Genomic DNA, 23,142 nt, shown 5'->3' on the forward strand with positions numbered 1-23,142 from the left:
TCAGTGTTGGATATATACTCTGTCAAATGTCAACTACAAGTCTGAATGATTGGATTTGTAAACTATATTATATATATAATATAGGTGTTTGTGCCTGTGGGTATATACGTACATACAGTGTGTGTCCCTTTTTTTGTTCAGGATTAACATACTCTTGCAATTTTGCTGCTTTGAAACAATTTGGCAACTGCTTAAAAAAGCATAATTAAATACTTGAGTAGAGAAGTAATCCGATTTTAAAGAAGTAAGGTGTAGAAAGATTTCACAGAACATAAAAAGACGATAGATATCATTAATACTAGAACATGATGGCCATATTACAATCAATATTCCTTCATTCTCTCTACTTTAAACAATATTGGTTCAAGGAGTCAATGTGGCCCACTGAATATATGTCTCCATAACACTACATCATTTGGATTGTTGATGTAAATTATTTTTTTTTTGTTTAATATAATACACTCAATATCTGTCTTGTTCTCCCTACAATCTAGTCAGTCAGTCATTCAATATATGACTTAACAAGTATAGAAATCCACCATTCAGTGTGACCAATGAGTATGCTGAAAATCCAGCCCTCTCCCCAGCTACCTACAACTGAAAAGCTTGTTCAGTTTTTACAGCCAGCCCTACTAGAAAAATAAATAGTATGAACCCTCCCTGCCCAGCAGAAGACACACAACCCAAGCCATAAAGACCTTGTGGAAACACCCAGTAAAAACAAACCAAAAAAAAATAATAATACAAGAAAGAGAGACAAGATTCCAGGAATAAGGCTATCCACTGTAGCATACCATATGCTCCAAAAAATCAAGACTTGTCTCTCCGAGGACAAACATCTCAAACTTCCTGACTTCTTTTGTTATACCACTGACTCTAAAATCACCTTCCGTGTCACCCATTACTGCAATATAAAATAGACTGCAAAAAATAGCAGTGTATTTTTAAGACACCCTCAGAATGACAGTTTAAAAAAAAAAAAGATAATAACCTTAATACTAACCCTAATACCAATACCATACTAATATATTTATATGTCAAGAAAGGTAAAAAAAAAAAAAAAGAAAAATTGTGTAGTGCTCAGTGGTGCTTATCCCTTTTTTTTTTTTTCTAAGATGACCTCTCAAATTTATCCAGAATTTATATGGGCTCTTTGTGTGTGTTCAGCAGGAGCATAACTCAGGTTTATCTCTTATTTATGATACCCTACAAATACATACTAATCATGGAGCTCTGAACTGTACAGTATTGACATATTACAGTCATCCAGCCAAGTGGTTTACAGGACGTATTTTGACTGCTGATATATTTCAACAAGTCTTGCAAGAAAACTTATGTAATTCTGATAGGCAAATTTCTCAATCTCTTAATAAAATGGATGAAGCTCGAGTCCTTTGGAATATGTAAATACTTTATCTTAAGCTCATCAGACACAAAAACAACAGCAGAAAAGGAACCATGGGTTTTCTAAATGGCATTCCATCAATAGCAGAGACAAGAGAAATAATTAAAAGCTTTTTTACTATTTCTTAAGGAAGTTTAAACAAACAAACAAACAAAGAAAAACACAAAACACCTGAGTTGACTTGTATCATCATGTTTCAACGCAAAGTGCTGCAAATGTTCTTTATTCTCATGATCAAAGGACCGTATTATTAGCAGTTAGTATTTTAAGAGCATAACAGCACAGTGAAAGGGTATGTCACTTTAAACATGAATCATAACAGACTTCAGTACCCAGTCATTTTTATTTTTTTGATAGTCACCATGGTTATTACACAAGAAACTAGAGTTCTGTCTTATCTTAAGGAAGCTACTATTTTGGGGAAAGCTCTTAAAAAATTATAAAAAAACACCAGCAAGTAGTTGTGCTACATTAGTAAAATATGACTGAAATTGTATCTTATCTCAATGGCCTTGTTCTGCCTGCAATAATTCCAAATTAGATGAAAATTTAAATGAGATCACACCCCCCTACAATCAACACCCCCCCCCAAAAAAAAAAAAAGTTTGGTGGACAATTTACAAACCTTTTATTTTTAATATTTTTTTTTGTACCTAAAATATCTCGCTTTACTCTTTATGGAACCACTGGGAATGCAGGCCATAAGATGGTGAGTAAGACTACTCCAATTTCATTCTATTTCAATGTGTAATACAGACCAGGAACCAGAAATAAAGTGACTTATTAATCTCACCTACCTGTATTTTACTGTACACCTACACGGATGATGATATATATAGCTCACTGCAAGAATCTCTGTAGAAGTTAAAGGATCGTTTTAAGTCACTTGCCTAGCATGTCTGATGCAGCATAAGCTATGTGAATTTTAACAAAAGGATGGCTAATTAACACACATCAGATTAATCCACCTCTATTCTAGCATATTCTAGCTTTTCCTCTTTTAGTCCTTTTCCCTTTAAGAGAGAAACGTATAAGATTGGGTAGTTCCAGATTACTCTTCCAGGTAAAATGTACACATTGTTTGTGAATGCATATCAAGAGATTACCAGAATGAAAAGAAAATACACAAGATTGTCGTTAATGATCAGAACTAGTTGCCCAGTTTGCAGAAATGCTATGAATTACTCCATTGCTTTCTAGTAACAAGACAAGACAGCATTGACTCATAGAACAGCTTTAAATACCTGCTCTTTTCACTGATTCAGTATGGGATAAGGTAGAAAACACTGATCCTCTTGTCTTCTTCAGTTGTTTTGTTTCCCCTCAGCTCAAACTGATTAAAAAAATAGCATCTGTCACTGACTCACGGTTTACCTTCCTTAGTAAATCAGAGGAATATTATACACAAATATCATCAAAGAATGTTAATACCAAAATGATGAGCTTCAAAAAGTTTCTTTGCAAAGTTCTTGCAAAAGAAAGATGAATTAAGGCACTGAATGAAGACAAAAAGAAAGCTCATCATTGTAGGATTATGGTTATTTAAACCATAAATCCATAAATGGATTTTCTTTTGTTTTCCCTCTTTCCATCTACCTGGCAAATTTAAATACTTAATACATTTTTGGCTACATGTCACAGCTTATTTCCTTTATGGCATTAAAGACAAGACAAAAATTCCTTCTATCTCCTCGAAAATCAGAGTAGTAGTAGTAGGGCCCTGTCCTTCACATATTCCAGAGCAGAGTAGGAACTCAGGCAGCATATAATGCATCCTGATAATAAGCGTATGTGGAAGAAGCTGTTAATTAGAGTAACAACTAGGTCACTTGAAATTTCAGATCAGGGAAGTTAATCACACCATTTACCGTTAGACCTCATTAGTATTCACAGGAACATTTATAAACCCCCTTAACATTACAGCTTAAAAGTGTTCTATGCCCACCGCAGAGTGTTCATCAAGTATTGCTGCAGCAGGACCAAATGCATTACTTTATATACAAAAATCATGCATGCAAATACAGATACAGAAGTTCAATTTAAACAATTATATTAAGTTGATAATGCAAAATAATTTCATAGTTGAAAGGAAGGTTGGGTAAAACTCAGCAAGGTTTAAATTAGTCTATAAATTTAAATAATGTCCTTATGTTATAATAAAAATTATAATCCCAAGTTATAGTCAAAACAATACAGAAGGTTCAGTAAAAGCAGTAGATAGATTTCTGGAAGCTGTCACTATGTTTTTTTGTACCTTTATGAACTACAGCTTATTTCCACCTAAGGCTGGCATCCTAGTTTTCTTCACAGCCTTGAATAAGATGTATTGCTCATGTTTCAAAAAGTCTGGTTTTAGCCCTAGTTATGACAACAAAAGCATTTTAAAATTATTTTGAGCAAGATGTGAGGTCTGTGTCTTTAGAGGTCATTTATAATGCATCAGAATGACAATTACATTAAGCTCCACACAGCAACTCATAAAAAAGTAAGTGGCAGTGGGGAAGAGTCAGAGAAGAGAATAGGGTATATCTGTCCAAGAAGGGATTTATAAATCAGGATTGGAGAACAGAAAACAGAACCAGGAGGACTAAACAGTATCATTACTTTCTTTAAAAGTCATATTGACAAACAGCAGGGGAGTTGGAGAGAATGATACTGAGGGGCCAAATTCCCTTTAGAGACACATTTATTAGTTTTTAGTACAACTTGATTTAAATGAAGCCAGAAAAGAAAGCAAAAAGAAAAGAAATTACAGAATGATATAAAAAAGATTTATGAACATTGAAGGCATTACACAGTAAATCAAATCATTTCCAAGGAAAGGGAAAACTTCAAAAATGGCAGAAATGCTTTCTAAAATTTTGTTTTAAATCAGACGAAGATATGCCAAAGTCAGCATGTTATATATCCAAATTGAAAAAAAAAAAAAAGAAAAATGAAAAAACAAAAAACCCCAGCTGTGTTATTGATAAAATTCCTATAGCTTTCCTCTGCAGCCAATGTACAGATTTTATAAATTCTCATTTAAACCATTCAGATATAAACCTTAAAGCCTAGCTGGGAATGGTAGCAGGTTGGAAGGTAAATTAGTTACTTGCTTATGGTCTATGCCATTTTCAAAGCTTGAGAGAAAAAAAGGGTTAAAGTAACATACATGCTGAATTATCAGAATTACCATTCACTGCTAATATAATATATAATGGTGAGAGACTCCAATACGAGTAATAGTTTCATTATGCTAAATGCTTTATTCCAGAGCAGTGAGCCTCTGCTTTGCCTTTAGAATTTAGAAGCCAATGAAACAAATAAGAGGTGAGAAACGTTATGTGAGTGAATGATTATGGTAACGCTTGGATATTTCTCTCTATAACCACACAATATCTAATTATTTATTTGCACTATTTTGCTTTAGCCAACACTTTCCTAAAGTGCCTTCCTTTTGGACCTTCTTCTGTGGACTTAGGAATGACCAGGGAGTCACAAAACGAGAGTGTCAGAGATGCTGTCATCCTTGATGTAGCAAGGAAGAAGGTGCAAGATATCTAGGTAATCTAGTTTTACCTCAGTTTACAAACACGGATGTTGGCGTTTTGTTGTTTTAACCCTGTTCTCTTGTTATATTCCAATTCTTTCAGTCAGACTGAAACAGTATTTTGTTGTGAAGAGACTGCCTCTCATCCACAAACCCCAGGTCACAAATGCCAAAAGAAAATGCTGCAGGCCTGAAATATCTAACTCAGACAATTACACATTTCCTTAACGTTTCTTTGATAGCACTGCCTACTTGGGAAACAAGCCTTGAACTGAGAGGATGGTCAAGTGACAGCTCGAGAGTGCCAAATACGCAGAACCTGGCACCGGAGGGCTCTTCTCAGCACGACTGAAGAAGGGCCGAGGTGCCAGCACTGAACTATCACCAACACAGGCCCTGCCCACAGAGCACACTGGAATTTCACTGGGACCTTTTGTAGATGAGCTGCTGTTAACTAGAAGTTTGGATGTCTGAAAACCATGCAGTGAAAGGAACGGCTCTACCACGTTTGGCCCTGTAATTGCTGCTCCTGCTATTGCGTGAGGCCTCTTGGAGGCCATGCTTTTTATGCTGCGGCCACAACCCCTGGCTCTGTGGGGTGGTGTGCTGCTTTCACTGCTTGCTAGCCTCAGCAAGAGTTGGTGCCTTCTACACTAATAACTGTATTTCATGTAACAGTAACATCACAGCAGCGGTGCAGGGAGATGTACCTAATCTTAGTAGGTTAGCAATGTATTTTTTCCTAAGTTCTTCGCATGTCATGGAGAGGCACATCTTGGTATGACATAAAGGCATTGTAAGTAAGCACTGCGCTGATTGTTAGTAATGTGTAACACTGGAATAGAAAGATACATTAAACTCTTACTGCATCACGTTTTATTCATTAGTTAGAAAAAGCACATATTTACTTGAACTAAGAGTTGGAGGCCTTCTCCCATTATATTTCCAAGTGCTTTTCTTCTTCATTGAAAGAAGAAAACTTAATAAAAACAAATTAAAACATTCTCTGCTCTTGTGGCACCACTACCTCAAGAAAAGACTGTCCTTCAGGTACTACAGCAATACCTTTACTTTGACAGCTGCTCTGTTGAGACATGACTATTGATAAAACAAAGCCTCCTCACTCCAGCTTCACTACAATAGCAACTCAGTCACAGATCAGCAAGAAAGAAATCAAGAACAGTATGCGATGCATCATTCTTGCATAACTTGTTTACCAAAAATCATATTGCAAATATGGTGAAGACCAGGTGAAGCATTTACATATGTTGATGAAGTGAATATAGTGAACTAGAGTACACTCATTATACTTGCAGGTCATGAAGGCATTGCTGATGCTTAGTAAATTGCAAACAAGAAAAGTTACCATTTCTCTTTCCAAAAATATTTTTTTAGCACAAACACTTAAAATATACTTCCTTCTGGCCTGCCACTCCCTCTCAAATTGAACATGGGATTTCAAGAAAATACCCATCATATAAATATAGCTCAACTAAGCAATTCCTAGATAACCCAACTAAGCAATTCCTAGATGACCCCAAAGCTTTTTTTTTTTTCCTCCAAAAAGCTATGTCTTTCCAAACAAACATTAGAATCAATCAGTTGCACAAGTAAACTCATCTGCAGAGATACATAGCATATTTGGAATTTAAATGGAGCAGGGTCTGAAGACTCCTTAGTCACTGCGATTTAGGAAAGGGGGAAAACAAAGTAAAGATCCACAAACTGGATTCAGGAACTCCATCTGGTTTACAGCTTATATGCAACCAATACATACACTAAGATACTCCAGTTCCCTCATATTCTTAGAATTAATTTCTATCTGAAAGCATGAGTACTTAAACAAGCCAAAGGACAGAGTCTACTTGTTTGAAACAGTCTTGTAGTGGAGGAAGTCTGAGGAATATGGTGACCTTTAGATCTATTTACTATCAAATCTAATTAAACTATTGAAGAACACCCTGTATCTATTGCAACTCTTTTATATTGAGATATTTACAATATTCACCAACAGGCAAGAAATAAGCTGATTAACTATGTTCATCTCTTAAATTATAATAATAAAGAAGCAGTCTATCTCACGGTCTATAACAGAAACTAGATTCTGCTTAATGTTTTAAATTAAAAGAACATTTTGGAAATCATTGCACTTACCCTTTGTTGTTCTCTTTCACAACTCATCTGTTGATTTGAACTCTAAAAGAGGGAAGAACATAAAAAACAACTTTGAAAGCATAGTATTCTCGCAGCAACAAAGCTGCTGGGTCTACACAGCTGACGAATAAATGCTAGAAACACAGACATGACTCAACACAATATATAATTGTGGATCTGAATAGAATCATTACTGCAGAAAAAGTATATTTTTTTTCACTTACTATTTTAATTTACAAAGGTCAAAAGTAAATTAACACCAGAACCCACCAAAAGTCTGAAATACAAATGTTTTTGAAGCTTAAATACATTAACACTTGTAAAGGTCTCATTGAGAGTTCAGCTCAGTGAGAAGCTTTCCTTTTTTTCCCGTTTTATAATAAGTCTTTGTTATATTTCTGAATATCCCCCTACTAAGATACCATGACATGTTCACAGCACACCTTAAGATATAAAGATATAACAGTTTCAAGAACAGATTAAATGAATTCCTGTGACAACACCTAGTTCTAATCTGGCACAAAAATAACTGTAGAAGATTTGATTCCAACGCTGCTGTCTTTATGTGCTGCTAGGTCTACAAGAAACACTATCAGAGTGGGAGAGTTGGTTGCTGAGCAAGACCTCGCTACCAATTAACAGCAGATATGAGGCATCAATTTGTGAGCTGACCACTCTGCCAAAAGAAAGATGCTCCTCTAGAAAAGAGCACTTCGGCAGCACTGAAGTAGCCAGTTCCCAGCTTTCTTCCCAGCTCCCTGACTTCTAAAGCAATCTGCCATGGCAACCTCTTGGGCAAAACTTCAAGGGGCTTGCTCAAAAAGGCTTTCAGTTGTTGAGCTGCCAGTCTGGTGAGAGGTTTTTGTTTGTTTGTTCTTGTTAAAATCATTTTGGAATACATTAATCATTGTTACTGTCATTAACTTTGGAAATGTAATCACTGTCATTTCTGTAACTAATATACGCAGCAAACATAACTCACAAAACAAGAAATTAGATGCTATATTTTTCTCTGGATATTTTCAGAGGTTCAGAGTACACTTTCCACTACTTTTCAGTTACAGAAATTAAAACATGAAACTACACCCATTTGTATGAGATATTTTTTACACTGTCGTGATAGCAAAAAGGGGGATTTCTCAGGCAAAGTACAGTTACTTACAAAAGAATAAAACTGCCAGCCACTTTTTTCAACAAAGAAAAATGAGTCCTGGTAAATAAATTACAAGTTAAACGTTCTCTCTATATAACAGAAGTATTTCAATGAAGTCCCTGTACCAAACCACAAATGTAACAGGAACAAATGTGCTTTTGGTATGTTTTCTATAGTACTCTAGAAGGGGAAAAAGAGGTAAAGGAAATCAGCATAGGTCTATTTACAATCTTTCCCTAAAGAATAAAATTAAGTACAGCTAAAGTGTCCTGCAGACTAATGATTCCATTTTTCAAAGTTCATTCCTTCACGCCGTTTATAAATTACTTTAAAATTATTTTAGATTGCATTATAAATGTGCTTACATTAAGTCTCAAGAATTAATTTTAGACCTGAATCTGCTCTAGATGCATCTATTCATGTTATAAGAAAAAATTGAAATGAGCATACAAACAAGTTTGAAATGAGTTTGGGAGGTTTGCTTGTTTGTTTTTACCGTTACTGTTACTGTTTTTTTTCTGTGTATGCCTTCACATCAGAGATTTTTAACTCCAATGTTCACACAAAAAAAATCTCTTCAACTAGTTGAAGTGTGAATAGTCATACTTTTATGATCCTACACACATTAAAACAAGTTTAAAATCAAAGCCTTCTAAAGCTGCACTCTTGTTTGACTGCTTGGGTTAACGTAACACTACAATTATCTGATTCAGCTTTGTCCTGAGCAGTCATAACACAAGACAGAAACTACTTCTTTTATTTTCATAGACAGAAATAGGCACACAAAGAAACGAAGAAACTTGTTTAAAGTCATTTGCCAAACTAACGGCACACAAGCCCCACTTAGGGAATAGAACAAGATCCAGAATGATTTGTCTTTATAATATTTCAAATATATTTTATTTTAAAATATTTCAAAATGTTTTATAATTTTTGGCTCTGACCTCACATGAGTTGCATAGATTTACAGGATTCTGTCTTCAGACAGAAAGGTGACAAAGGTGATTAAAAGTAAGGAAATATTTCTAGACAGGGACAAGTAGGAAGATGAGAACACTTCAGCCTGGAAAAGAGATGTCTGGGAGTAGGTGTCTATAAAAACATAAAAAAAATGGAGATGAAAAACTAGAATGACTGCTTCCTTTTCTCTTCCAAAAAATAAAACTATTAAAAAAAATAAATACATGGCAACGAATGAAAATATTAGGTGTCAAGTTCATAAAAAAATAAATAAAAAGATTATTCTTCATACAATGTGGAAATAAAGAAACAGGTGCTGTGGATACAAAATATATATACCTATATTAAAGAAAACCTTACAGAAGCTTATTCAACACACACGTAACGCCTTTGACACACACAGTTTCTGAACTGCAAATCCTGGAGGTTGGAAGAAAACTCTGGAGGAGCTTGCTTTCTTGCTTTGTTCTCCCCATCCACAGGAATGCACAGCTAAACATGGTATCTTGGACTGATAGATAGCCAGTATGACTCTGAGAGCTGCTTTCATGTACACTAATAATATAAACATGCAAGCTTCCAATAACACTTTATTTTTTTTTTTTTTGGGGGGGGGGGATTTGTGAAATGGAAGAAAGGCAACATTTGTGAAAAACAAAAGTAAAAACTACATATCTAACTTCTGTAGAGTGGAGTAAGAATTCATTATTGGCTATTTAAGCAGACAACTGTTTTAATTAATCATCTATAAGTCTACCTACTGCTGTTGTTATGAATGATTGAACCTTTAAACATCAAAGTGACTAATATCTAACACCACAGAGACCAGAACAGGAAGTATTATTTAGGACTGAAATGAACTATTTAAGAACAGTGGGAGAATATAATAAAGAGGTAGGGAAGACTGAATAAGATCAAATATGAATAAGTCAGGATAGGGAGACTGCATTCAACTGCTACACCACATTTGCCAGGAAAATAAATAGAACAAAACCATCCTTTTTTATTATTATTGTATTTTTTTAAAGAGTTTTCGTATGAATGTGAGAGTTGCATTTTAAAATATATTTTGATTCATCCATCGTGTTCTGTGGTTCTGTGGTATCACCGCATGCATGGTGTTCTGTTTTCTAAAAGAAATGGAGGTGATATGCAGGAGACACAGATGGTGGCAATTTCCTTTGCTCAAAGTTCAGCAAATGACGGATTCCACACCATTTCATCCATTACAGAATACATTTCAGTGATGGCCTGTTCAGAGAGTGAACTTCCATACAGACAGCTTCCGTGTTACCCAGCCTTCATACTATAAGCCTTCCAGAACAAAAAGCAGCAAGGCTAAATTATAATGCATTATTAGGATGAAATAAGAAAAAAAAATGAAACAAACCAAGCTTACCTTAATGAAAAAAAAAATCCTGGTTTACAATGATGTCATCTATCTATCTGTCTACCTGTCTGTCTGTCTATATATTTATCAGAGCAAGTTTATTAAAATAGACCTGATACACCAGGGAAAGGCACATTTGGGCACAAGCAGCTTTCTGTGCAATTAACCAGTGCCAAATTTGCTCCCCTCCACCACCTCCCCCCCACCCCGAGTGCCAGTTTAAGAGAAACATCCTGGCAGTACAGAGCACTTCAGGGAAAACATAAATAATGCATTTACAATATGGAAACCTGTACAGATAAACCAAAAGAACTGAAAGCCATAACATATTTAATTAATGATCAAGAGACCTTTCAAATAAATCTTGAGTACATCCTGCAATTTTAAATACATAGCCTCTCAATCTTAAATTTACTTCATTGTATCTCTGAATTGTACCATACGCAATGAACTATTTATTTCATTTAGTTCAAAACTGCATGAAGAACTGGTCAATATGTTGAGTGTCACTATGTCAAGCTCTCACATACTGCAGTTTAGTGGAAGAATGCCCAAGATATTGATTCTCTTTAAAGGATTTCATCAAGGAAAAACTTTTAAATACCTTGAATAGTTCAAGACTGTTTTATAAGACCGTTATCTTACAAAAACACTCATGCTGTTAGGCACCTTCATTTTAAACAAAAAAGGCCTTTTGGAAATCATCTGCAACCTGGTGTGATTCTCTTGTGAGTCCATGGACATGAATAGAATGTTTTTAGAATTGAGATCTCTTTTAATGTGTTTATCAGTCATCCACTCCTCATAAGAACATGCAAACCCAGACATTATTGGACTAGCTAGGACCAGTGCATCACTGCATGTAGTTGGGAAGGTTTCCCTGTACAGTTTCAGGCACTTCCAGGACACCAGATGCAAACATACATTTATATATATAGACAGATGATCGTGACAGCCTGTCCAAACCAAATCTTACAATTATTACTGTTACTATAATGTCACGTAACAATTTAATCAGTGGTTGTCACCATATATCAAAATACTACCAACACTTCAGTACTTAAACCACCACACAAGTACGTAGTAGAAAGTAAATCCCTAGAAGAACTTGAAACAGGACAGGTCTCTGGATGCAATAGCCAGATCAAGAGAGCAACAGTAGCACTCCAGTTGCTGAGCAATACCAACGGTCAAGCTGGGGAGTTTCTTTTGCTGCCTTGTTTTTTGTTTGTTTGTTTGTTTGTTTGTTTTTTAATGTTATTGCAAAGACAGGATTTAAGTTTGGGGTCAAAAAGAGTGAAGGTGATAGGGTTATTTATAGAAAGACTCCCTCTATAATATAATCTGAAAGAAAAACCTTTTTTGTTACAGTGCAACATTCCAATATATTAGTTTTGCATTTATAGCTGTTTAACTAAAATTCAAAATACTTTCAGGACTGAGATCATTTGAAATGGAGCACAGTTCCAGGGATTGAAAAATAACTAGTGAACATCTGAGGTCTTTTATATTTTAGATATTTTACCATAAACAGACATTTATGGTAAATGGACTTAGCTTGTATTCTGACAAACTGTATAACAAAGCCATCCTGATCCCAGTGAGCAGTCACACTAGAGTTACATAGCCGTGGTTTTCAGTGCAGCATAAGAGGCCTACTCTAAGAGGAGTTCCAGGAAAGGCCCTACCACATTTTTGTCTTTCTTCCTCCACCTCAAACAGAACAATGAAAATATAATTACCTGCATTGCAAAAATATGGCTGTTTTCATTAAGAAACGATAGTTTAAAGTCATTACCTATATATGAACTGTGGAGCATGAGAGTCTTACGTGAAAGACTTGGTGCTGAGCCCAGTCAGTGTTTTTACCACAATGTAGCTGCATAATTAGTAATCGCTTATTTATCAGCTTTAAGGTTGCGTATTTCTCCTCATACATACATAAATTAAATAACAGAAAGAAAGCCACAGATTAATCACCAGTTATATTTCACTGGATACTGAGACAGACATTCATATTATTTCATATTATTTACAAAATCCATCTATCAGTGTTTTCTCTCATTAGATGCTCATCTGACTGTAGAAGTCTTCTCTTAAAAATAAATGCCAGTTGTTTTCTTTTCTTGATGTACTTTACAAAATGCTGTGCTACACAAGGAAATACACCACACACTGCCACCTGGTGTATTTCATGTAGAAACAATCACTTCCTTTGCATTGTTTATTACACATTAGCCGGATTTTTGTCATCTTATTGCCCTACAGAATTGAGAAGAAATAGGGTTTCCAGAGAACCAGACTCGCTCCAAAGAGCTTTGATTTGGAGATAGTATGGACTTGTACATAAATGTATAAATATGTTATGTATTAATTTAAAATGGCTTCTCAGTACTTCATGTGGAAACCCAAAACACAAATGAGGAAACAATGTCTATCTCAAGAGCTCATAGTTCCATGAAGTAGTGCCTGAGGTGCTCAGATGCAGTAACATAAAATATTAGTAAATGCATAAACACATAGGATAATTTAGACTGGAAGTGAGTGTTTTGGAGCCTTTGCTAGTGACTTACAACACCATCAAGAAGCTTTCAAACACCATTTCTTCTTCCAGGAGGAACTGGAGCCATCCTCCTCTTCCATGAGGAGCTTACATTTTCACTGTGCCTGACTCCTGAAGCCCCCCAAACGTTGAAGAGTCTGACAAGCTGCTGCAGTGCTAAGAACTATAAGCTGTAGATTTTTTGTACACAGTGTTTCTAATACAAATGGGTAAAAAGTGTATGTGTCTAGGCATATGCAAATTTTTCCAGAACACAGAGCTATGGGTTTCTCTTGGCTAGGTATGTGCCTTTGCATGCACAGAATTTTAATTTCACAGGGTTTTATTGCAACCATCAGTTACTGTGCTATAGCAGTAGCTAGAGGGAATGATTTATTCTCAAATGCCCTTGGCTTGGTATTGTATACCGACTAGTGCTGCTGTTATAAATATATCTGGGTGAAGAAATGTCTACAGCTCTGTGCGTAATACTAAGCACAGTTAAGGTTTCAAGTGTCACATACAAGAGGGTTTATTTCTACTGGAAGAAACAGGCAATTATTATGGCCCATTGAGCTCAGATTAAGCATTTCCATCAAAAAAAAAAGGGGGGGGGGGGAACACCTCATGCTACAATCTTTGTAAAGCTATAAATGCAAATGGGAACTATCTCATCTTCCATAAAAAAAAAAAATATGCTTCTTCACTTCCATTTCATCTTACCCTCAAATTAGCAAAATATTCCAAAGGGGAGAATTTTACTGAGACAAAAAAATAGAAAATCTTCAAAAATAAAATAGAAACACTTTAAAAAGCACTGCTGTATTGAAACAGTTTGTAGACAATTATTTCCTTGTGCAGAATGGCTCTGTTAATCAGTTGAGAATCCCCAAATACCAATTTTCATCTTTTCCTGGCTTTGGGCTGAAACACATTTTTTTTCAGCAAAATCATATATACTGCTTGACCAACACTTACCTGGGAAATCTAGCTTGTTTTGGTGGGTTTGTTTGTAATAATTATCCCCCCAAAGTATGCTGCAGATAAAATCTGGCTTGTGTCTACTTTGCATATACAGTATGTGACTATGCCTTGAATGCTAAGGCACTTGTGCCTTCCAACTGGAAACTGCTTTGTAGTATACTTTAATATAAACTAATAATATAAAGACTTCAATATTAAATCTCTAAGAAAGTATTTTTTGCAAGTACCATTCTAGAAAAAAATCTTGCATGGTATCAACTCAAAATTGACTTCTGCACACATATATTAAAGAAAAACCCCATAAGAAACTTTATCTATGCTCCTTTTATACACAAAAGACTACCTAAAATGCATTTTGTTTAACTTCTTTGCATAGCACAGGATGTATTATAAGGAATACTCTGACAGCAACCACTGTAGTAAAAAGAATAACCAGACACTATGAAAAACATAATTGAAAATACTGTGATGTTAAAGCAACAACCAGCATAGAATGAAATATGTTATCTTAAAATGCAAACACTAACAGACTAAGACTGTCCTATTACATATATTACACTGTTTACTGCAGCATAAATCATTTTCCTGTATCATAACCATAGAATTAATACAAGAATATACTCTTGTAAAATCTTGTAGCTTTTGGAAAATGGATGTTAAGTATATACCAGAAAAATTAATGAAGATAGTGGCATGAATACTGATTAAGCGATAAACTCTGAAGCTAGTGTAAATACAGAATGAAGAAATCAGACATATTAATATCTGAGTATCAGGTACTGCTACCAGCTTTTGAAATGAATTTTAAGGTCTGCATTATATAAAGATGCAGAAGGGTAAAAATCTGATATGCTATTTAGTAGATTTTTCAAAAGTAATCAACAGAGACAATGACTAAAGAACGGCAGGCCAAAAACATACTAAGACGGGGTTAAAGTAAAAGGTCCATTTTACATAGAAGAAATTCCTGCACTTTGAACAGATAATGTATATGGCCTGTTAAGGTGCCAGTTATATATTCTAAGTGCATATAACATCTCAGAAAGACATTTCAAGGAAGAATATAGGTTATAAGACTGAAAATAAGGATATCACTGGAGACAGTCACAGGTTTTCAGACAATTGCTCAAGCTAGTTATGATACAAATTACTACTGTAGACATTGCCTATGTGTTATCAGTAAATATCTGGAAGGTTACTTGTGCTTGCATACTGATAGAAGTAAGTCAAGTTCACTCAACCACCCATGCTTGACAAATAATAAACTAACAAACAAATAACAATGCCACACAGAACACCCCCACCCCCACCGCTTTTATCTGACAGATACACGTTATTAGCTGAAGAGGCCATTATAGAAGAAACTGGCTTGAGAAACAAAATATTGCCAGGTCATCAGGAAGCCAACGAATTGACAGATATTGAAACTTTGGTCTGTCCACTTTCTTGGACTTACTCTTTTTAATAACAACAAAATTACTTGTTATAGTGATATAAAGTGAAAGGATATAGAAACAGAAAATAGGTTAATTTATTTGAAATTATCCATAACATATTATGACATTCTGCACCATCAACCTAATAAATCATCAGCAACTTTATCTGTAAGACTTGTTTTATTAACCTGGAAATAGGAGTTTTTATATTAACTGCAGTTAGCATTCAACAGGTGGTTTTAAATGAGATTTAATTGAAAGTATCCTGCAGCAGCTTAATCTGGTTGGTCAAGATATTTTTTTATTATTATTTTGGTTTACCTGGTTACCAAGTATAGTCCATGCCTATACATTTATATTATACATATATTCTTGTAAATAAAACCTTTTTTTAAAAAAAAAAAAAAAAAAAGTCAGTTTTCGTGTATCACTCTACCTAAAGCTTGAAATGTTGGTGGATGACTTCATTATTTAAGAAACATATCTGTGCTACTCATCTTTAGATCTTGGGAGAGAATTGCAAGGACATATATGCAAGATGCAAATTAATCACTAGAATCCACCATGATGTTCAGTAGGAAGTAGGCATTTAAATGTCATTAATGTCTTTTAAATTACCCTTTCTGTTTTGTACATGACATGCAATGTTAAGCTCTGTGCTTGCGCAAAAAAATCACAAATCAAAACACAAGTATTGTACCCTTTGTCACATTTATCAGTTTGTTTTGTAATAAATTTCTTCAGTGGAGCAGAAGTTGCCTTTACTGCACTAATTTATCAAACAGTGGACTCCTCAGGTGATGTTCTTTTCCTACAGCATATCAAAGGCAGGAATTATGCCGTCATTATGTTTAGAGAGAGCTTCACACCCTAACATCGGTGATGCTTTATAAATAGCACCAATAACCAAACTGGTTTTTGTTTTGTTTTGCTTTTTGAATGTTTTTGAATTAGTCCCATAGGGGATGTCTAGGAGTGGTCTCACTTTTCTCACACGTGTGTGACCTGTGCTCTGCATTAGGACTCACACTTCATTATGCAATCTATGCGAATAATTCTATTGCAGGTAGATTTTAATGAGTTTTAAGACCAATCATGTCACAAGGAACATTTTTTTACTATCTTTTTTCAGTTCATGTAGCGCTGTTCAGTAGAATGGGAGGTTGTACAAACAGGCAGAATGTTTTGTGCCACAAACCAATCACTTCTCAAAGCTTTTGATACTGGTACAACATGCAAAAATCCCTATTTATTTCTGCTTTTTGTAAGATTCTGTAAATCTTACATACCAAAGGCAATGCTTTTGGCAAAACCAAAGCTCTTACAGCAGCAAAAATGCAGAGAAACTCTTCTGAGATGAGTTATTTTAGATTTAGAAATTTAAAGAAAGGTCAAAGTCTTGTGGCTGTCAGTTGAAGAGTAACTCCAGTTCCCTGCACTTACAAAAATGATCACAGGTATCCAAACGACTCTCTTCAGTTCAGAGTTCTAAAGGGATGTGGCACGGCACTGTAAACACTTCTGCTGCTTGTACCTAAGGGCTATTACATACTCAGTTGCAACAACTTTTAAGTTGTCATTATGTCAGTAAGAGGCACTAATGCAAGTACAATAAGTAATGTTTTTCATTATTGTCTGCATTATTTAAATGTTATCAATTAATAGTAGATTAACCTTTAACATTAATTTAAAAGAAAAAGATACCAAGATAAATCACAGTGCCAAACACAGTACTATTGAACAAAATGCACCATGAGAACAAAGTGAATTACCTAATCATGATTTTGGCGATATTTATCCTCCAAGGCTAAATTAACAGGAGAGATATTCCAATTACATTTTGTTCAGGTCTCTGTTCAATGTGATAATACTGTAGACTTCTGCAAATCATGAACTTTTCTAGGATTCCTAAAGTCCTGCCTTTGAGACTTGCTCTGCAGTTCATGAACTTTACCTACCTTCTCCTTGGGAAAACCTTCAGCCTGGTAAAGACGGCGCAAATTACCAGTATCAGTGACCCCTCTGTTGCCTCTCCTCCACTCTGCTGGGGAAGCTCACGGGGTTGCATAGCATGCAATTGCAGTGCTTCACAGGAACCCTGCATCTGCAGGGCATGTTGGGCTCGACTAGCATATACAAGGCGTCCTGCCGAGCTCTCTCCCAGCAAGCCACGGGGCAGAGCAGCACTTCAGGAGCTTCCCCTCCCACCAGCACTGATTCAGCAGCTTCCTAAGTTCAAAACACAGATGCTGGTCTTCTGTAACAGCCTTGTTGCACTGCAGCTGAATATAGCTCAATGTATGCTGGTCTGTTAGTCCCCAAAATATAGGCTTTGTAAAGGAATGATTTGCAAATTATGCATTTATATTCATACACACATATGAATATATGAACTCTGAATCAACTTAGGAACAGTCCTTGGAAGGGCTTGCTTTCAAAGAGTCAGAATTCTCTTCCTCCATGGGGAAATATATCTTGTAGACCTTGAAAATATTTAACTTACATCCCAGTTTGTCCACAGCTAGCAAGTGAAAAAGCGAGGGACAAAAACAAAATTTCTTTCAGTCTTTACAGCATTGGCATGTTAAGTGGAAAGTGTTTTATTCTGCACAATATTCAAGTCCGATAGCTACATAGGGAAGGCAAGAGCATAGTACCTTAATCTCCTTTCCTAAACAGCTTAACTAACTACAGGAGATGCAGTGTCTAGCATTCAATAATTACTCAGTGCTTTTACTTGTTCTAAGAATGCATTACAAGGAATGTCAATAAACTTTAATCAGCAATATATTTTTAGTGGCAGTGCTACAGCTTGCCTCAATGAAGCCTTTTTTCCCCAAGAATTTGTAAAGCTTTCGTAAAGAAACCTTGACAATTTTGTAATGAAAGACATCTAGAGATTGTCATATAAGCACATCCATTAGGGCAGTATATTCTTCTCTCTCAGGTTACCTTGGACAAGGAAGTCTCATTTAAAATGTTCTTTGCCTTTCTCTTAAGAAAATGAACAACTGTTGGCAAAAATCAGGTGCAGCTGGCAAAGTTAAACAACTTCTTTCACCTTTTAATAAGACTACAGTAATGGCCTTACTGCCCTAAAAATAGAAAAGTAGAAGGAAATATTTAAACTTATATACAGGAATGAGCGTGCACACTCACCCATGCTCATTTTGCAAACTATAAGTCATGTTCTTCAATGACCTCCATGATAACAAGCTTGAAATTGTAGCTTCAAGACTCTATTGTATCTATACATTCTGGAGTAATTTTAATGACATATTGCATACAATCCTTATGCATGGAAGTACTGATACCAACATTTCTTAAAAACTGTGATGAGCTACCGTGAGGTGAACTATGCTGACAGAGTTTCAGGTCACAGTTTACAAAAGAGAGACATCTTTTGCTATATATATATGAAAGATCTTAATAACATACCTTTTTACAATAAAAAAATAACCCCTGTTCTTCTCCATACAGCTGTACATATCTTCTGCCATATCTTAACACAAATTGAAAGTCATCAAGGACAAAGAGTTCTGTCTACAATTTTTTTCCTATCTTTCTATAGCTCTATATACAGAGAGGAAACCATTTCACCTAGCTATATCTGGATCTATATGATTTCATTGGAGCACGGGATAAAACAAATGACTATATTCATAACTAATTTCAACATCATGTAATAATGTACATGGTTAATATAATAAGTAAAGTGCACAATTCAAAAGGTACATTTCATTCTCATTTGCATGTAAGTAATGCTCACAGTGTGATGGTACAGCCTGTGTATTCAATAAAGTGGTTCTAGCCTCAAGCAAATTGTCATTTAACTCACTATTTCTCATTTACTTCATTTCCAATGTTTGTAACGATTCTTTGCTTCTTTTACACCTGAACAGATTTTGTAGAACTTACCTCATTAAATTTTGCAGTGAGATAAATATGCAAAATTACTCAAAGTCATTGTGGCCTGCAGATTATTACTTCTTTCCTCACTTTTACTTCCAGAAATCAGATTTTTTTTCATTATTCTAGCCAAGTGTGCACCTAATGAGACTGGTTGAAGCATAAATTATTAAATGAATTTTCTTTATCAGTTTCTTGGTTTGGTCTTATCAGAATTACCAAAAAAATTCTGGCGCAACCCTGAGACCAGAACTCCCAGCTTGCAGGAGCTCTTAACACTCAGTGCACTGTTTTTGTTGTGGTTGGTTGTGCTGAAATTTGAAAATATTTACCTAGAGTATTTATTTATTTATTTTAGGATTGTTCATTCCCTGATCTTATTTTTTTGGTAAAACAAGACAGAAGGCTGTTCTTCAAAAACTGCTCTCTTCCTAGGCAGTAGCCAGCATCACATTATAGCCAGCCCAGCCCTCTCCTCATTGGGCTGTGAGCTCCCTGCATCCTGCTCTGATGCTTCCCCTCTTGCCCCACCTCAGCAGGGCTTCCAAGGCCCCAGAGTCCTTCCTCACACCCAGGCAGCTCTAAACTCCCCGTCCCTCTGGGACCTGGAATGGCTGCCTGGCCAGAGGTAGACTGGGACCTAAGGCTGTGCAAGGCTAGGAGCACAATAATACTGGTGGAAGCATAGGTGAAGAGTAATGCTTAGCAGCTTAAGAATTTAAGGGGGGAAAAAGGCAAAAAAAAAAAAAGTGAAATGGTAAAAAAAAAAAAAAATAGATAAAATCAGGGGAAAAAAAAGAAACTTGTGAGATAGGAATTCAACATCAGGCGTCAGCCAAGATGCTAGAAATTATGGCTGTTTGGTGAGCCCAGAAATGCTTGGCCTAATAGCTTGTTTGTCTGGGATATCAATTTAGTGACAATAAATGCTTGCTTTCACGTCGTAACCGTCAGTAGCTTTCAGAGTTTCTCCATGCACAGTAGGAAATGTCCACAGCAGAGTGGCACAGCCTTTAACAGGAACAGCCCATGTGAACAGCGACCAGCCAAAGCAGCTATGATCCACCATGGAATCAAATAAAATATGAGCCTAATGCACGCAGAATACACTGGTGCAATTCAATGTCACTTGGAGAACATGAAGCCAACACAGAGTCCTCCTAAAGCAAAGATTGGTGCCGTTTTTCTCACTGGGAATTGTGCATCGGATGGCTGACTCTGCCAGTTCCCTCACGGCAAAGGAAGCCCTTGGTAACATTTGCATCCCTGCTCCCCTTCCTGACCGTGTCTTCCCGATACTTCAATACACATCACAGGAGCACCTTGCCAGGATTTGTGGCAACACCTCACAGTGTTCTAAATCACAAGTAAAAGAAATAATTCTATGTTTGATTCTATAGAAAAAAATAGCTAGTAAAACTATTCTCCCAAAACAGTGGCCAGTTTCTTTTATCATGTACATCAATACCATTTATAAAAGTAAGGTAGGACTTGTTAAGCAGAATGAGATTTGATTATTAATGAAAATAAGACTTGTGTGCATAGCTCATGTTCAATGCTCTGTGTTTGTGGCAGCTATACCAAATAAACTTTTGGTTCTTTTGTTCCTATTACTTAAATCAACCTAAAATCAACCATTTCAGCAACAATATGAGAAGAGTAAATAATATAAAAAGATAAATTAAAAGCAATAGAATAACAACTGTTTACTAGCAATTTGGAGATACAATACAGATGTTCCAAATTAAAATAGGCATTTTCTGTAGCCTTGGATTTCATCACAAGTTTCAAAATACTGTAAAACCCCCAAATATATACCGTTGCTATGTAACTATCACGCTATGTGCATATACCACCAAGAAGCAAAGTAAAACCACAACAGCAAGGTAAGTTCCACAACTGCAAGAGGATGCACGTTACCAAAGCAGTACCAAGCGGTGGTGTTCACCGAACACCACTTCCTTTTAGCCAGTCAGCTATGATGCAAAACAACTACTTGGTTTATTCCTGTTTAACTGGAAGTATCACACAGAAAGAAGTTCCTCAAAGCTCCTCAAGGTTTGTGGTCCCCACGTGGGCAAATAAGAATGGGAAAAATTAAAAGAGCAGGAAAGCATCTTGATGTTCTGTGTGGTTATATTGGATTAAACACAGTCTAGTCTAGTGAAATCAAGATCCAAACAAATTCATTATTTTTAAGTTATGCAGTCTTCAAGTTTAGCAAATTTTCAAGCCTGGGATTAGTTTATGAGATGAATCGATTTTCAGTATTACACGATGTGAAAGCTATTCTATTCTGTTAACCACCTGAAACATTGAGATCAACTGGGAGAGCAAAACCATCAATTAGCTCACTTACTGAGAGGGGTTAAGCAGCAATTAGAAGGGTAGGTAATGCTTTTCTGGTTTAGGTTACTTGTCTAGTTTTTAAGTATATCATATCAATTGTTTGATTTCTAATTCTGTGTAGAGACCTGAATTCAGGCCTGTTAGGCATATTCTGAGACAGGATTGTCTCTTATTACTCAGACAAAAATTCCTAACAAGTCTCAAACAGTACATGCCATTAAGAACAATATTTATTTTCCATTGGAAGAAGATAATTTTGCTTGGAAAAAAAAAAAAAAGAAAAATCTTACCCAGGCTCAGTTACACTGTAATGTCAGCTGTGGACATTGCTACTATCCAATGGTATTTTTAGTATCTAAGGTCCGTCACTACATAAAGAAGTAAATCTTGTGGGAACTAAGCCCCTCTAGTTCAAATATAGCCTTTGTCTTGCCTCTGCTTTGTAGCATGAGGGCCTTCTGATTTGTAGTTTAGGAAGATTGTGGGCTAGTCCTGAAAGCCCAGAAACAACTAAGAAGTGGAGACCACAGAAGGGAAACACCTTGCTGTTTCCAAATGCCAAGCAGTACAGACAAAACTGAAAACAGGCAACATACAACATGGACTTTGGCCAAAATCAGCAAAGGTACAGAGAAGGCAGAAACCTGCAGTCACCAAGTAAGCAACCAAACAGGCATTGCTACACACCTAGAGCTGGCTAGGAGCAGGCTGACAAAGACATGTGGCTGCTAGAATTGACAGATCAACAACAGCAGAAAATTCTGCAGTGTTCAACTTGATAATACCCTGACAGATGCCAGGAGCTTTCTGTAAGCTCATTCCCCTCTCTTTCAGTTACGAAGACACTTGAAAGGTTGGTTTTTAAGGGACCAAGCCTTCCACGCTTCCAGTACAGGCCTCTGCCTAGAGCTCCCAGAACACACAGCTGGCAGGCAGCATGCCCAGTGGACTGAGGTAGAGCTGGAGAGCTCAAGTCATGGTGTTCTGTGGCTCTGGAGAAAACCACAAGGTAAAGCTCTGTCCATTTCTTAGATGGTTAAAAAAAATAAAAAAGAAATATATATATATATATCACTTTTGTTCTAAATAAAGACAAAATTCGTTTTGAAGGATGAGAATCTTCCATGAAACAGAATTGCCCTTTACACCCTCCCTCCCCAACTGTTACTCTATCTTGTCTGAATCTGGAATTCCCAACAGTGCATAAATAGGACAGGCTATGGATGTAGACTGGCACATGAAGCATACTTTTTGCTCGGTGCATGTTCTGCATTCTAGTAAGGTGCAAGAATTTTTTAAAATTAATACAGAACATTCTTTAGTAAACA

At 36.0% G+C, this 23,142-nt stretch overlaps 1 protein-coding gene across 4 annotated transcripts in view; it reads right to left on the bottom strand.

The window, feature by feature from the left end:
* RBFOX1 (RNA binding fox-1 homolog 1) overlaps positions 1–23,142 on the bottom strand; it is an 875,363-nt gene that overhangs the window by 405,084 nt on the left and 447,137 nt on the right. For all 4 annotated transcript variants that reach the window (XM_083800073.1, XM_083800079.1, XM_083800059.1 and 1 more), the window contains one exon: positions 7,092–7,133. In XM_083800073.1, coding sequence (XP_083656199.1) covers positions 7,092–7,133 — 42 coding nt within the window. The remainder of the gene's footprint in view (positions 1–7,091; positions 7,134–23,142) is intronic.

This window comes from Anser anser (genome assembly GCF_964211835.1).
Source record: "Anser anser genome assembly, chromosome: 15".
Taxonomy (NCBI): Eukaryota; Metazoa; Chordata; class Aves; order Anseriformes; family Anatidae; genus Anser; species Anser anser.